The following is a 14,498-nucleotide window of genomic DNA, read 5'->3' as shown; positions in this document are numbered from 1 at the left end:
CAGGGGTGAGCCCAGCGTGGCCCTGGCAGTGTCTGTGTGAATCCTGGTGCTGGGCACGCCCGGGCAGAGCTGCCTCTGCATCCACCCCAAGGCTGGGAACTGCTGCTCCAGCCAGCTCAGCACAATTCAGCAGCAGGCAGCCAAGGAAGCGCCGGCACCGCTTTGAAGATTAATTCCTACAGTAGCACAACGATAACCTTTCTACTAATTGGAGCAAGGAAGATCCAGACTTTGCTTCCCCCTGGAAAGCAGAGACCTGCTGGGGATGCCTGCAGCACTGGGTGGAACATCAAGGCAGCTGGAGAGTCCCATTCCTGAAAGTTTTCGCTTTCTTATTTTAAGCTTTACTTCCCTAATTATTTCCAATTCTATAATGTTGTCCTTTACTCGAGTAAAACCTGGCTTCATTTTTAGGCCTTCTCATGTTTAAAGTAAGCTCAGACTCATTGGAATCAGGTTTCACAAATGGAACAAATCCAAATTAGAATCACAAAATCCTGGAATGGTTTGGGTTGGAAGAGACCTCAAAGCTTATCTCATCCCAACCCTTTCTGCCATGGGCAGGGACACCTTCCACTAGATCAGGCTGCTCAGAGCCCCATCCAGCCTGGCCTTGCCATTGCAGAGAAAGCTGTAAGAACAGCCCTGTGTAAGAGCTGGGGCTCTCCAAGGCCGGGACAGGAGTTTGGGGATGGGGAAGAGTCCAGAGCTCAGCAGCAGCAGCAAGTTCCCCTTTGCAGGTGTTAATAAAAGCTGCTTTGGCAAAGGGCAGGCAGCAGCTGTGAGTGCAGCAAAAATCCCCTCCTGCCACACTACACTTGCAGTGGAGTTACTGTATGAGTAACAAGCCACCTTGAGCTACTCTTGCAAAAGTGAAAAGATGCATCACAGGCTGCTCTCAGCTGCTGCGGTTGCAGCACAAACCCACCAGGAACTGGCCCCAGCAGCACCCAGAGTGAGATGCTGCAGGGTGGGGATGGAAGGGCTTCTCCCAGCAGCACCACAGCCCCTGATACCAATCTGCTCAGGGCACTTGTGACACACAAACTGGCCAAAGGCCAGTCCTCAGAGCAAAAACAACCCTGGGGGGTTTTTTGAAGCAGATTTCTGCAAGACAGAGCCATTTAGATGGGGCTCTGAGCAACCTGACCTACTGGAAGGGATGAGAGGAGCTTTAAAGTCCCTTCCAACCCATGATTCTATGATTTACAAAGCCATGCAAAGAAATGTGCACTCCCAGCCCCGTCACCCTGCTCAGACAGAGCCTGACTCGCAGCCCAGAGCTTGTGCAGAGACTTGCACTGCCAGCCATGGAAATCCCCAAAGCCCTTTGTTCTCCAAAACGAGCTCCAAGCATTTCAGGTTGTGATGTCAGTAAAAATTAGGCAGCAATGAACAAAACCAGCCCGGGCAGCCTGGGAGGAGAAGCCCAGGAGGGCTCCAAGGCTGGTGCCCCGGGCCATGCCCCACGTCAGGCTCCTGCTGTGGGCAAACAACCCACGCTGCAGAAAGCAAATGTGCCACAGAGGGACTTTCCCTGCACCACTGGGTCTGTCCTAGCTCTGCCAGCAGGGAGGGAGAGGGGGAAAAAACGTCACAAAAAGGAATGGACTCAGTTTTACCCAGAAAGCAACTGGTTGTGGTGAAAACCAAACAATTCCCTAAATCTGGGCCCCCCGTAGCCTGCCCAAAGCCAGAGTACAACACAAGCACACACAAAATGCCAGAAAGTGTGAATTTGTGTTGTTATCAATGCTGCAATAAAACGTGGGGCGTGGAGGTGACTGGAGCTGAAGCCCTGTTCCTGTGAGCCTCAGGCACCGAAGTTTGTAAGAAATATGACCCAGTGATGAGCACGGGCTGATTAACTTCACTGAAATGTCATCTCTTCAGTCACCCAGACACCCCTGAAGGTTTTACACCCTGGTGGGTGACTCTGTGCTGGACACAGAGCCCAGCACTCACTCATCCAGCCTGGAAAGCCCTGACAGCACTACAGATTCATGAGGATTCATAAAGAACTGAAAAATAAGGACCATGCTCCCTTTTCTGAAAAGGGGAGAAGGGGAAGGAGAAAAACCTCAGTTTTTTTTAACCTCTGCCAGCTCCTACAAGCAAAAATTGGGGTAAGTGCTGTTCTGCTTGGAGCTCACTGCAGCAAAAATGCACTTTTGACAGTGCAAGAGGGAGCATTTCCCCATAAAGAGGCAAAGGCTGTGCTGAGCACACGGTGTAACCACGCAGCCAGGCCAGGCCCATCAGGAAATGCTTCTGACAACTGATATAACCCTTGCTGTGGTGCTCTGCTCTGCCTCAGTCGTGAGTAATCTCCTGCTACGGGGATCTGCGGATCTACACCAGAAAGGAGAATTATTCATATATGGCATGCAGATTTTTACAAAAGCCTCCAGGCTGGAGGGAGCAGGAGGAGCCCGGGGCTGCCAGGCCCGCCCCGGGCAGGCTTGTGCAGCCTTATAAGGGCTCCACTAACTGGGAGAAACAGCTCCTCATCCCACAGCACGGAGCACCTCAGACAGGCTCTGCAATCCACTTCCCTCCCAGGCCTGCATCCCACCAGTTCCCAAGGCCCTCATGGAGGGCAGGAGCAGAGAGCCAGGAGTTCCCTCCTGTAAGGCAGCAGCTCACAGCCTGTCCTCCAGGAGCCCTCTGGAGCAGGGCAGCTCCCCTGGGAGCCTGCTAGGGGATGGAGCACAGAACTCAGGTGCAAAAGGTGGTGATCACAGAATCCTGGAATGGTCTGGCTGGGAAGGGACCTCAAAACTCAGCATGTTCCACCCCCTGCCATGGGCAGGGACACCTTCCATTAGCCCAGGCTGCTCCAAGCCCCACTGAGCCTGGCCTTGGACACTTCCAGGGATCCAGGGGCCTCCCCACCCTCACAGGGAAGAATTGCTTGCCAATATTCCACATAAACCTCCTCTTTTTCAGCTCAAGGCCAGCCCCCTCGTGGTACTCAGCCCACTGCAGCACCAGGACCCTCCTCATCTGCCAGAGCTGCAGAGCCCAGGCACGTAAAGCCTGTTTAATGCTAAATCAACTATTGACACTGAGGTCCCATTAAGAGGAGCACACTTGGTTGGCAGCACTTTGCCAGGCTCTCCCCGTGCCCACGGCGGGTCCCTGTGCCTGACCCGGGCTCTGCCCTCCCTCCCCAGCCTCTCAGGGAAGCTGTGCCAAGGCCCAGCTCGGGCCTTTGAACGTGTTGACAAAGGCAAGATAAATGCAAGGCAGCGGTTGCTGACAGGCAGGTACAACAGCGTCTGCAGGGAGGAGGTCGAAGTGCTTTTCCCCTGAGTCACTGCTCCAGCTCAGCTTCAGAATTAACCAGAAACAGGGCAAAAGCCACTCAGGCTGGAGCTCAGCTCGGCCCTGGGAGGACAAGAGCCTGTGAGCGTCTCCTGTGTGGAAAAAGGCAGAAGTGAAGGAGCAGAGCTGTGCCCTGTCCCCTCAGAGTGGCACTCTGAACGGGAGGCAGGAGTTGTGTCCCAGTTACTGAGCCAGCAGGAGATAACTCCGCTTCCCGGCGTGCCCCGCGCGCTCGACAAACCTGCTCTGTAAATAACAGCAGCCTTTAAGCTGTCGGAGTGGATGGAATAAAATGGGAGCTGATTCATATTCCAACTGATCCTCTCCCTCCCCAAGCACCTGCGCCAGCATTAAGCTTCTTACCCGGCGCAGAGCGAGCCTGTATTTACATATCCTGCACTGCTGGGCACTGCCTGCTTTGCCAGGGTAAAGGCTGGCATCTTCCCAGTGCTGCCAGGCAGCTGTTCCCCCCATAACATCCCCAGTCCCAGATTCTGCCCCTCCTAGGAGCCCCACAGCACTCCTGCAGTGACAGTGACACAGAGAGGAATGTGGCAGATGCCACTCCAAGGTGCTCCATAACCAAATCCTACCTGGGATTTCCCTGGTGCTTATTCTGCATTTTTCTCGTTTTGTCAATAATGTCAGCTCAGTCATACATTACTGCCACCACTGGGGTGGGATTGCAGGGGAAGTGATGGAGCTGGGGCTCACCATGCTCAGCTGCAGCTCCCGGGCCTGGCAGAAACTCCCAGGGGAATGCTGAGAAACTGGAGCGAGGAGATGAAAGGGAAGGGGATGAGACTTGTTCCTTAGCAGAATTCAGTAGATGTAGGTTTTCATGTTTATTTAAAGGTAACATTTGCACAGTTTTCTGCACAGCTATTGACTGGAAATGACTGATACTGAGAAGGGGGAAAAAGCTGAATGAGAGCAGACTGGGCTCATGCTTGGAGCAAAATGGGATGAAGAGGAGAAGTGTGAAGGTATTTATCCTTAAACTGAGATTTCATCTCAGTAGTTTCACCTAAGCCACGCCAAAAACCAGACAACATCTCAGATCAACTCTCAGAAGCAGCAATTTCAGCAGAGCAACTCCCAGGCTGAGCCTGGTCCAGCAGAGCTGCTGGGGAAAGCCAGAGCAGCCGTGCTGACAAGGACCTGGATTTCTACCCAGAGGAGGAGAAGCTCCTCCCTCACCCAGCACACACTTGTACCATCACCACATCACTCTCCACAGCGGAGTGCAGAAACCCCTAAAACCACACAGAACTTGCAAAAAAGAATCTTCCAAAGCAGCCCCTGCTGCTCAGCTGACTCGGGCCCAGGTGAGCACAGCACTTCCCAGGAAGGATTGCAGCCACAGGGAAACAAACCCAACCCCACCAGCTGGCAGAGCACCAGCACACCAATGAAAATCCCCAGGTAGGAGCCCAGGGCAGCCTCCTGCCATGCCAAACCGTGCCATGGCTTCAGGATCCAGGCTCAAAGAGCAGCACCCCAAAGGAGGGCAGGTGGCCCAAACACATTACCTTTTTCCCCGTTTGTTTCTCCACCATGTCGTTGCTGAGAGAGAAATCTTCTGACTGTGGTGTTTTAGAACACCCACCCTTGGGCATCGTTCTGCCTTCCTTACTTGATCTTCATTTATGCTGCCATCGCCTCATCATCAACCGTCTGTCAGGAGAGAGGAAAAGGGAGGTCAGACATCTCAGAAGGATCTCTGCATTGTGGGGGAAAAGACAAGGCACTCCCCGTGGGGATAAACCCCCTCCCAAGCCCTGGATGGCAACACCAGGATGGCAGAGCAGCCTCAAATGTGGAAAAAGCTGCAGCAGGCTCCTGCCACCTTCCCAGAGAGTAACAGAGGTGCTGCAAGGAATCACACGTGGAATCACACAGAATCACTGAGCTTGGAAAAGACCATTGTGCCCAATCCCAACCTTGTCAGCAGCCCAGAGCACTCAGTGCCACATCCAGGCCTTCCTTGGACACCTCCAGGGAGGAGAACTCTGCCATCTCCCCTGGCAGACCCTTCCAATGCCTGACAACCCCTTCCATGAAGAAATTCCCCCTGATTTCCAGCCTGAACCTCCCCTGGCACAGCCTGAGGCTGTTTCCTCTCAACCTATCACTTGTTTCCTGGGAGAAGAGGCCAACTCCAAACTGGATCCTGCAGCTGCAGACATGGCTTGTTTCATAGCCCAGAAGGGATCAAATCCCACAAAAGAGTAACAGCCCTGCTGCTCTTCATCCACAGCATCACCCCAAGCCCACACAGAGGCTCCTGCAGCGTGGCTCTGTCCTGAAGGGGGGACACACCCGGGCTGGGACAGCCCTGCACCCCAGTTTGCCACACTGAATTCCCAGACACACTTGCAGAACCAAACAAATTACAACCCCCATTAAAAATGCCCTTTATGAACGTGTTGCCATCGTGAGGCCGGAGCAGGGAGCGTGGAGGGCTCGGTGTTCCAGCACTGCTTTGTCACAGCTCCTCACCCTGCCCTGCCCCTTGGCCTGGGAAAGCCACCTGGAGAGGACAAAGCACTCCTGCTCCTCCTGTGTTGCCTGGTTACAGGGCTGGGAGACAACTGCCGTGTGAAATACAGAGAGGCAGGAGCTGGAGCAGGGCTCAGGAACACCAGCTGCAGCCAAAGCCCTTGCAGGTGAGCAAGAATATCTCCTCTCCCCAGAGAGGAGGAAAGCATCAGTGGAGGGGGATATCTGTGAGGAGTGACCCCCAGCAACCCCAACAGCAACTGGGCTCCTGGCCTGAGCCTGGAGTGGAACAGACAGGAACTGTTCCCAACATAATTGTCACCTGCCAGCTCTAAATTGCACCATTTACATCTTACAGCAGCAGCTCTGCAGAGCTACAATGCAGGAAATTGTCCAGGGAGATGGGAATTCTCAGGGAGGAGAGAGAGAGGTCTTGTATTTAGAAGTTCTCTGGAAATCCCTTCAAAATTTCTGTTCCATTTACACCTCAGAGGCCTTGGGACACTTTGGGCTGGTGTTTTTTTTGTATTGTTTTATAAGGTGGTTCAGAGGCCCCAGCCCAGCCCTGAAGCAGCACCAATTCCCAGAGCAAAGCAGCAGGCACAGACAGTGCTGGTGTTTCCAGCAGGAGACTCTGCTTCCCAAGGCACACTCTGGGATTCTCCACAGCTCCTCTGCCTGGCTGTGGGAAGGTTGTTATCCCCATTTAGGAACAAAACTCTGGGAACTCAGAAAACACCTCCTCGTGCCCCCCTGCTCGACAGCTGAGCTTTGGGACAGCCACCAGAGCCCACAGGGTGCCCCCCATGCTGCACATCCACTGGGTCCCTGCAGGAGCAGCTCCAGCCATTCCCAGCCCCAGGAATCTCTCTCTGCCAGGCATCATTAGCCAGCTGGGAACATGGAAGAATTATTTCCCCTCGGTTTCTCTTACAGGGGCTCATTAAGGTGCAGATACAGGAGACAGGAGCGTGTGCCTGGGAGGAGGCAGGAGCAGAGGACAATATTCCCTTCAATATTTGCTGCAAATCTAAGAGGTGGAAATCCAGATGAACTGCTGGGCAAGGGAAATTTATTTACTCCTTGTAACGGATATTAAACCCAAGCAGCTTCACCTCTGCTGACAGTGGGACCAGCCACACTGTGCCCCCAGCAGCAGCCAAAACCCAGCCCCACGTCACAGCACCCCAGGATCTGCACTCTGCCAATGCATTCCCAAAAAAATCCTGCCCACTCCCAAGCCTTTGTGGCTGCTTGTACCAGGGTAGGCACCTATTCACGTGGAGCTTCCAAAACCTGTTTAACTGAGAAAAGGCCAGACGGATGCCAGATTAATTCTGCGCCCCTTCTGTTCGCGGAGCTGACTCATTACACTTGGAAAGCCGGCTGCCTCTCCGGGTAAACACAGCCCTGGCCTGTTCCACAGCTTGCAGGGAGTATCACATTTGCACAACAATTACTGACAACGACGCAGCCCTCGTTTCATTTTTAAGCACGTTTAATAAGTTCGTTTCATTTTTAAGCACGTTTAATAGGAGTCAGAGGGGAGGCACAGATTCCTGGCTGGAAGAGCCTTCCCCAGCTCGAGACAGCATTTGCAGAGTGGCAAATCTAGGGCTGCAGAACCACAATTTGGCTTCAATCCTTCCTAATTTAGGAGCTGGACGAGCCACCCCCTTTCCACGATGCCCCTCTCAAGCTCACCTCCCTACAGGAGACAACCAGCACCCTTCCTATGTCACAAACAATTAACCCAGCTCCTCGCAGGAGCCCATTACGTGTGGCTGCACAATACCAAGTGGGAGACCGAGTGAGCTCAACAGAATATAATCCCTCGTACTTCTCCAGGAAAACAAAGGAGCTGTTTACCCCTGGCCAGGGGCCAGCCCGGTGCACACCAGGCCCCCAGCCTGGCCACAGCAGACCCTGCTGCTGGAGAGGCTGGATCCCACACAATCCCTGGGAAAGGGGTGAAGAGAGAAGGGGAGCCTGCCCTGGGATGGACTGGCCTGGGTATGGCAGCTCCTGCTGTTTCAGGATGGCTGGATCCAGCAGGGAAGGCTGTGGTGGTGGCAGCCCATGGAACACTGCCAGCCAGGAGCAGGGCTGACACCCAGCACAGCCACCCTGCCCTGGGTGGGGGTCAGAGCCCCCACAGCACCCCGAGCAGCCTCCCAGAGGATGGAGGAACTCTGGAACACAACCAGGAGCAGGGCTGGAGCTGTGCAGAGTGAGTCTGGCTGGGAATGGCAGGGCTCTGCAGAGCCAGTCCCTGGCACACCCACCCACCATCATCCCCTGTCCCCTCGCTGGGCCAAGCAAACAGTTGGAAATGGTTTTTATCTTGCCCAGGGCAAATACCAAGTCCAAGCCACACACTGAGACCAAATATGTCTGTGAAGGACCTCAAAAGGCCACGGTCCCAGAAGGGATGGAAGGGAAGGGGGTGTCATCTGCCCCTTGGAGGGAGGAGGAAGAGGATGAAAGCACTGCTGGCTCAACCCCAGGACATGTGGGCAGCCGGGAGGCAGCGTGGGAGCAGTGGCACCCATTAGCCAGGACAGGCTCCAGTGAAGGACAAGGGCAAACTGGGACAGGGACAAAGAACAAGGACAAAGCCCACAGACAGACTCCAGCCCCTGCCAGACAACACCAACACTGGGCTCGACAGGAGAGCAGCTCCTCATTAACCAACCCTATGGATATTTAAACTCCCCATCCCTACCCCTCCTGCTTCATGGAACCAGTGAGAAACACCCCAACATCCTTATCTGTGCCATGGGCAGGGACACCTTCCCCTGGACCAGGGTGCTCCAAGCCCCTTCCAACCTGGCCTTGGACACCTCCAGGGATGGGGCAGCTTCTCTGGCCAACCGCCCCACCGTGACAGGAAAGAATAAAGAACATTTCCAGATGTATCTCCAAGGGGAATGACAGCCTTTCCTGGACCCAGCCCTCCTTCCCTGCCCTCCTGCAGAGCAGCCAAACTCCTGCCATTCAATCTGAAGCCACAACAAATGAGCTCATGCCCACGATCTGTGCACTGCAGCCTGCCTGTACCCCGCCAGCTTGGAGTAAAAAAGATTGTGAAGCCTTCTTGAAATGCCAGAAGAGGAGGGAGCTGGCTGGAGGCTCCTGCCCGTGCAAACCCCCCGATGCAATTAAAGCCCCAGACATTATTTGCACAGATCCAACACATTTGTTTGGTCTGAAAAGGTTGGAATAGGAACAAGCATGTGAAAAACGAAAATTTTAATACTTCAGTCTCCTTTTAAGGATGCTGTCTTAAATCTTTGAAAATTGCCTCAGATTAATAACTCACACCCACAATTTGACACTTGTCCCCCAGCTCTGGAAAGCAAAGGCAAAAAACCAAGAGCTGATGTCTTTCAACACACAGAACCACTGAATCCCAGAATGGTTTGGGTTGGAAGTGACCTCAAAGTTCATCCCTTTCCACTCCCTGCCATGAACAGGGACACCTTCCACTAGAGCAGGCTGCTCCAATCCCTACCCAACACTTGCAGGGAGGAGGCAGCCACAGCTTCTCAAAAACATCACTGTCCTGCTGCGTGCTCAGGCTGCTCCACCAGCGCATCCATCCACCTGTCCCAGCAGCATCCTCCACCTGTCTGGCCAACACGAGCCACAGCCAGCCCCCAAAACTGCCTGTGAGCACCAGAAGGACGTGCAGGTTGGGGAACAAGGAACAATTGCTCTTTGTGCTGCAGCTCGGCTCCGGAAGAGCAAAGTCCATGGTTTTCCACAGTGAGTACACAGCTGGGAGCAGCAAACCTGCAAACCTGCACAGCAAACACAGGTGGTTTCCTCAGCACCTGACAATGGGCAATCACAAAGATTAGCTATTACTGAGATAGAGCAGTGCAAGGTGCTAATTCTCAGAGGCAGAACTCAAACCAAGGAGGATGGAGAGCCCGTGTTTCCTGGAGTGCAGACGGTGGGGCAGCACTGTCAGCTGGGCTCACAGCTCCATCATGTCCTCACCACCAACTCCACATCCTTCCTTACCCTGGGGACCTGTCACCTGTCTGCTCCTGGCTTTTGAAAGGGAATGTCGCTCCTTACCAGGAGTTCTTAGAGATGACACATCTTTCTTCACCTCTTTGCCCGGCTTCTCCTTTCCTGTTCTCAGTCACTGCCTGGTCCCATGTAACTGTCCTTTCTTACACCTTTCCAAAAATATTTATTCTTTACCCCATACATCCTGACTTCCTGATATTCTGCAATGACTGGCTTGGGCAAGGCTTGCTGCTCTCTCAAACACACACCAGCCAAGTAAACCTACTGCTGGAATCATGGAATGTCAGTCTGGGCTAGAAGGGACCCTAAAGCCCATCTCATTCAGCCCTGCCACGAGCAGGGACATCTTCCCTACATCAGAGTGTTCCAAACCCTGGCCTTGGACACTTCCAGGGATGGGGCAGCCACAGATGCTCTGGGCTACCCGTGCCAGGGCCTGCCCACCCCCACTGTAACAAAATATAGTGATTCTGCAGCCTAAGTTACTCAAATTAAACTGAATTAAATAATATTACTGAATTACAGCAGCCGTTAGTATTTCAATCTTTTGTGGGACAGATGCCCCTTCCCAGAGTTCCTCAGGACCTGCAGAAAACAACAAAGAGGAGCAGCTGAGGCACATGGATGTGCACCCAGGTCTCCAAGGATCACCATGAAGATGATGGTCATGACCTTGCTGGGCACCATGAACGTCCAGCTCCTCCATGGTTCTCCAGTATGGCTCCACCACACAAACCCATCCTGGCTAAGGGGTTCAATTCAAGCCACAACCCCACACCTGTGACCTCCCAGTGTCTCCTCCAGCCCCAGCAAGAGATCAGTGGTCTCCAATTCTGACAACTCAACATATTTCTACTGCACCAAGTGTTGCTATTTAACAGGATTATATTTGGAAATTTCTGCTCAACCACACTGTGATTCAGAATCTTCCAGCTGGGATCATTCTCAGGAGACACAAAATCCAAACTAGAAGAGCCCTGACAGTGCCCTGCACCCACAAGCAGCCACTCGCCTGTGTGGTTTTTCCGGGAGCAATTTTTCCCACAAACCCTTCCCTCAATTATCTGTCCACAGCTGCCTCTGGTATTGCTCCATTTCGGGATGCTGCCGATGATCTGGTTCCTGGCCAAGTTACAAAACTGTACTTTGAGTCAGTGCTCCGGGCTGCGGTCTGGGAGCAGGATTAGCTGTGATGTGGAAACCTCTGGAGCAGCACAGGGCCCTGCTGCACCACTGCTAGCCAGGGTGGGAGAGCTCATCGTGACACTGCTGTCCTCCCTGGGATGGCTCTGGATCAGCAGCCCAGATCAAAACCTGCCAGAGAGGGAGGACTCTGCACTTCTCCCATCTCCTCTCGGCTTCTGCTGGACACTCATCAGGCTTCAGCTAGAAAAGAGAGCTGTAACCACATCTGCCAGCACAGTCACCACTAAAGTTTCTGCACATCAACCTCCTTAAAACAGTGACCAGCTCCACATGACTATTCCCACTGCTGCTGCACACGGGAGGAAAAACACAGCCCAAACTACCCAGCATAAAGAGAACAAGGGAGAAACGTGATGCTGCTGGGCTGAGATGTCCAGGGAGGACGAAGCCTTCACCTGCAGCTCACCAGGATGCACGTCAGATCTTGAAGGTCCCACCAGCTGGGAAAGACAGGGATCCCCCAGGGCTGCTTTATCCTGGCAAAATATGATCTGCAGAACCAGCTCCATTCCCAGGACAGTTTGGGGAGCTGGGCTCTGCCCCCCATGCCTGGCATGGAGCTGTGGCTGCAGTTTCCAAGCACAGCTCGAGGGGTTCAGGAGCATCAGCCAAGCCCCAGAAACGAGCCAGACCCGATTTTCAAGGCAGAGAAACAAGTGAGCACAGACAATTCCTGACCAGGATGGACCAAGGGTGACAGATGAAGCAGCAGTGGCTGTCGGTGCCCAGACAGTGACCTGTGTCACCCACACCATAAATACTCCATATTCCCAGTGTCCATCTCTGTACATACATGTGCACATGGACACACACACACATTTAATGGACACACAGCCCCCAGCAAAACCCCACTGAGACTCCTGTCCTGCTCAGTGTGTCCACATCTAGGACAAGAAACAGCCTTAGCTACAAATAAACCACATGACTTAAGCTCTTAAACCCGAGAGGAGATCACAACCAAGCACATTCATTACATAAGAGAGAAACCAAAAATATTTTGCTAAAGGTGCCATGACCCAACAGGGTCCTTCAAGTCGACAGACCCTCCACTGAGGGCTCTGCAACACCAGCTACCCCCCAGTGAAATCCCTGCTTGAGCCTTGGGGGATTTGGACAGAAGTTTTGGGATGATTGTGTTTATATCTGGTTTCAGTCCATGATGTCGCAACAGCCAAGTAACATCTTCTCCCAGCTGTGAGCAGGAAAATCCATGGTAATGGCAGCAAAACATTCCCCATTCTCCCGTTCTTGCACAATTCTTCCCAGGACCCTTCTTTCCATCTCAGCATCCTCGTGCTTCCTCCCAGTGTGGCAGCCTCAGAAATATTTTTGGTGGATTCAGGAACAAGGTCCAGACAGAACAAATCTCACACAGGGGCCCTGAAGGCATCAGGCTTTGGGGAAAACCCAGCACAGAACTTCAGTGATTTCCTCTTATTCGGGATCTGCAAACCCAAGAGTTTTGTTTTCCTGTTTCTTCTTTCTCACTGAGGCCAGTGGCTTCCAGATTCCAGACTCACATTTGATCCATGTACAAAACACTTCGCAGCAGCACTGGGATTTGTTTGCCATGTTACTGTCAGCTTTTAAATGACAGGGCAACAACTGAATAGACATGGACAGAAGGCCAGGATGGACAGGGCTTGGAGCAACCTGCTCTAGTGGAATGTGTCCCTGCCCATGGCAGGGGGTGGGATGAGGGTGCTTTAAGGTCCCTGCCCACCCAAACCACTCCATGATTCTAAGAGAACACTGATTCACAGCTCACATTAAACTGGAACTCTGTGAGCATGGGAGGCACCTGGGGAGATGAGGAAAAGCCTGGGCCATGAGAAATTCCAGCCTGGTGCCAGGGCAGCGCCCGGCAGGGAAGCCCTTCTCCCAAGCACGGCACGCACCACGGAGCAGCTCGGCACAGCGCCAAGGCCGGGCCAGCACCGGCTCCAGCGCAGTCACTGCCCCAGGCAGGAGGGAGGGCAGGGCAGAGAGGGGCCTGGAAGGGCTCCTGTGCACACTTCTGGGCTCACCTGGAGCTGGCTGCCCTTGTCCTCAGCTGCTGGTGCTCCCTCCCAGCAGCAGAACCGTCACCACACCTTTTGTACCACTCCAAAAGCCACGGTGGCTCTCTGAGCCCTGACACACCGACACCAACAGTGGATTTCCTGATTGTTTCACTCGAGCTGGAAGCTGAGCTCCAGCTGGAGCTGTGCTGCTGACGACAGCCCATCACTACTGAACGAGCTGTGTGACAGCAAAGCGCTTGCTGAGGGGCTCTGCGTGCCACAGCCAGCACAGCAAACACTAATACCGAGCTCCTCCAAGCAAACCACACACCCTCTGCTGCCAGGTGGATGGGGAGAAGCCCGTTACCTTCCCCACTTCTGCTCTTCTTGTTCCTGAAGCCAAACCTCCCATCCAGTTTTCCCATTCCTGGTGCAGCACATGGTGACTTGGCCATAGTAGTGCCAGGAGGCTCAGGCAGGCTCAGCTCTGTGCCAGGAGGCTCAGCTCTGTACCAGGAGGCTCAGGTAGGCTCAGCTCTGTACCAGGAGGCTCAGGCAGGCTCAGCTCTGTACCAGGAGGTTCAGGCAGGCTCAGCTCTGTGCCAGGAGGCTCAGGCAGGCTCAGCTCTGTACCAGGAGGCTCAGGCCAGGCTCAGCTCTGTACCAGGAGGCTCAGGCCGGGCTCAGCTCTGTACCAGGAGGCTCGGGCAGGCTCAGCTCTGTACCAGGAGGCTCAGGCAGGCTCAGCTCTGTACCAGGAGGTTCAGGCAGGCTCAGCTCTGTGCCAGGAGGCTCAGGCAGGCTCAGCTCTGTACCAGGAGGCTCAGGCCAGGCTCAGCTCTGTACCAGGAGGCTCAGGCAGGCTCAGCTCTGTGCCAGGAGGCTCAGGCCAGGCTCAGCTCTGTACCAGGAGGCTCAGGCCGGGCTCAGCTCTGTGCCAGGAGGCTCAGGCCAGGCTCAGCTCTGTGCCAGGAGGCCCAGACCAGGCTCAGCTCTGTGCCAGGACCCCAGCCAGCCATGCGTCACAGCCCAGGGGAAGGGGCCATCCTGGGCCAGGGGCTGGCAGGGAGATTTGGGCACAGCACAAACTGCTGCTGGTTTGTAAATACGCAAAGCAAGGTGAGTTCTCCACAAACCTGCAGCTTTCCGTCTCCTAAATCACCCAGCTTTTGAAGGAGCTCTACTGTATATAAAGACACAGGAATGCATTCACCAAAAAGGGTATGTTCTTGTATGGAGGAAACTCCATTTTCTCTACAGAGCTCTTGTTGAAGGTGCCATGGGGAGCTGTAAGAACAGACCTGCTTTAACAGATTTTTCTCTAAGGACATGAGTCCCCAAAATAAAAAACCAGAGAGCCCTTCCTGATTTTGAGCCCAGTGAAGTGACACGAGGCCTCTGGTAAAACGATTTGTTATA

General features: G+C 53.8%; 1 protein-coding gene across 2 annotated transcripts in view; it reads right to left on the bottom strand.

The window, feature by feature from the left end:
* The window catches only part of ANKRD11 (ankyrin repeat domain containing 11), a 128,024-nt gene that overhangs the window by 27,606 nt on the left and 85,920 nt on the right, over positions 1–14,498 (bottom strand). For both annotated transcript variants that reach the window (XM_064387138.1, XM_064387139.1), the window contains exon 3: positions 4,860–5,004. In XM_064387138.1, the coding sequence (XP_064243208.1) occupies positions 4,860–4,946 (87 nt within the window). In that variant the 5' untranslated portion in view covers positions 4,947–5,004. The remainder of the gene's footprint in view (positions 1–4,859; positions 5,005–14,498) is intronic.

The sequence above is a fragment of the Passer domesticus genome, chromosome 12 (assembly GCF_036417665.1).
Source record: "Passer domesticus isolate bPasDom1 chromosome 12, bPasDom1.hap1, whole genome shotgun sequence".
NCBI lineage: Eukaryota > Metazoa > Chordata > Aves > Passeriformes > Passeridae > Passer > Passer domesticus.
This window is presented reverse-complemented; position numbering and strand designations above follow the sequence as displayed.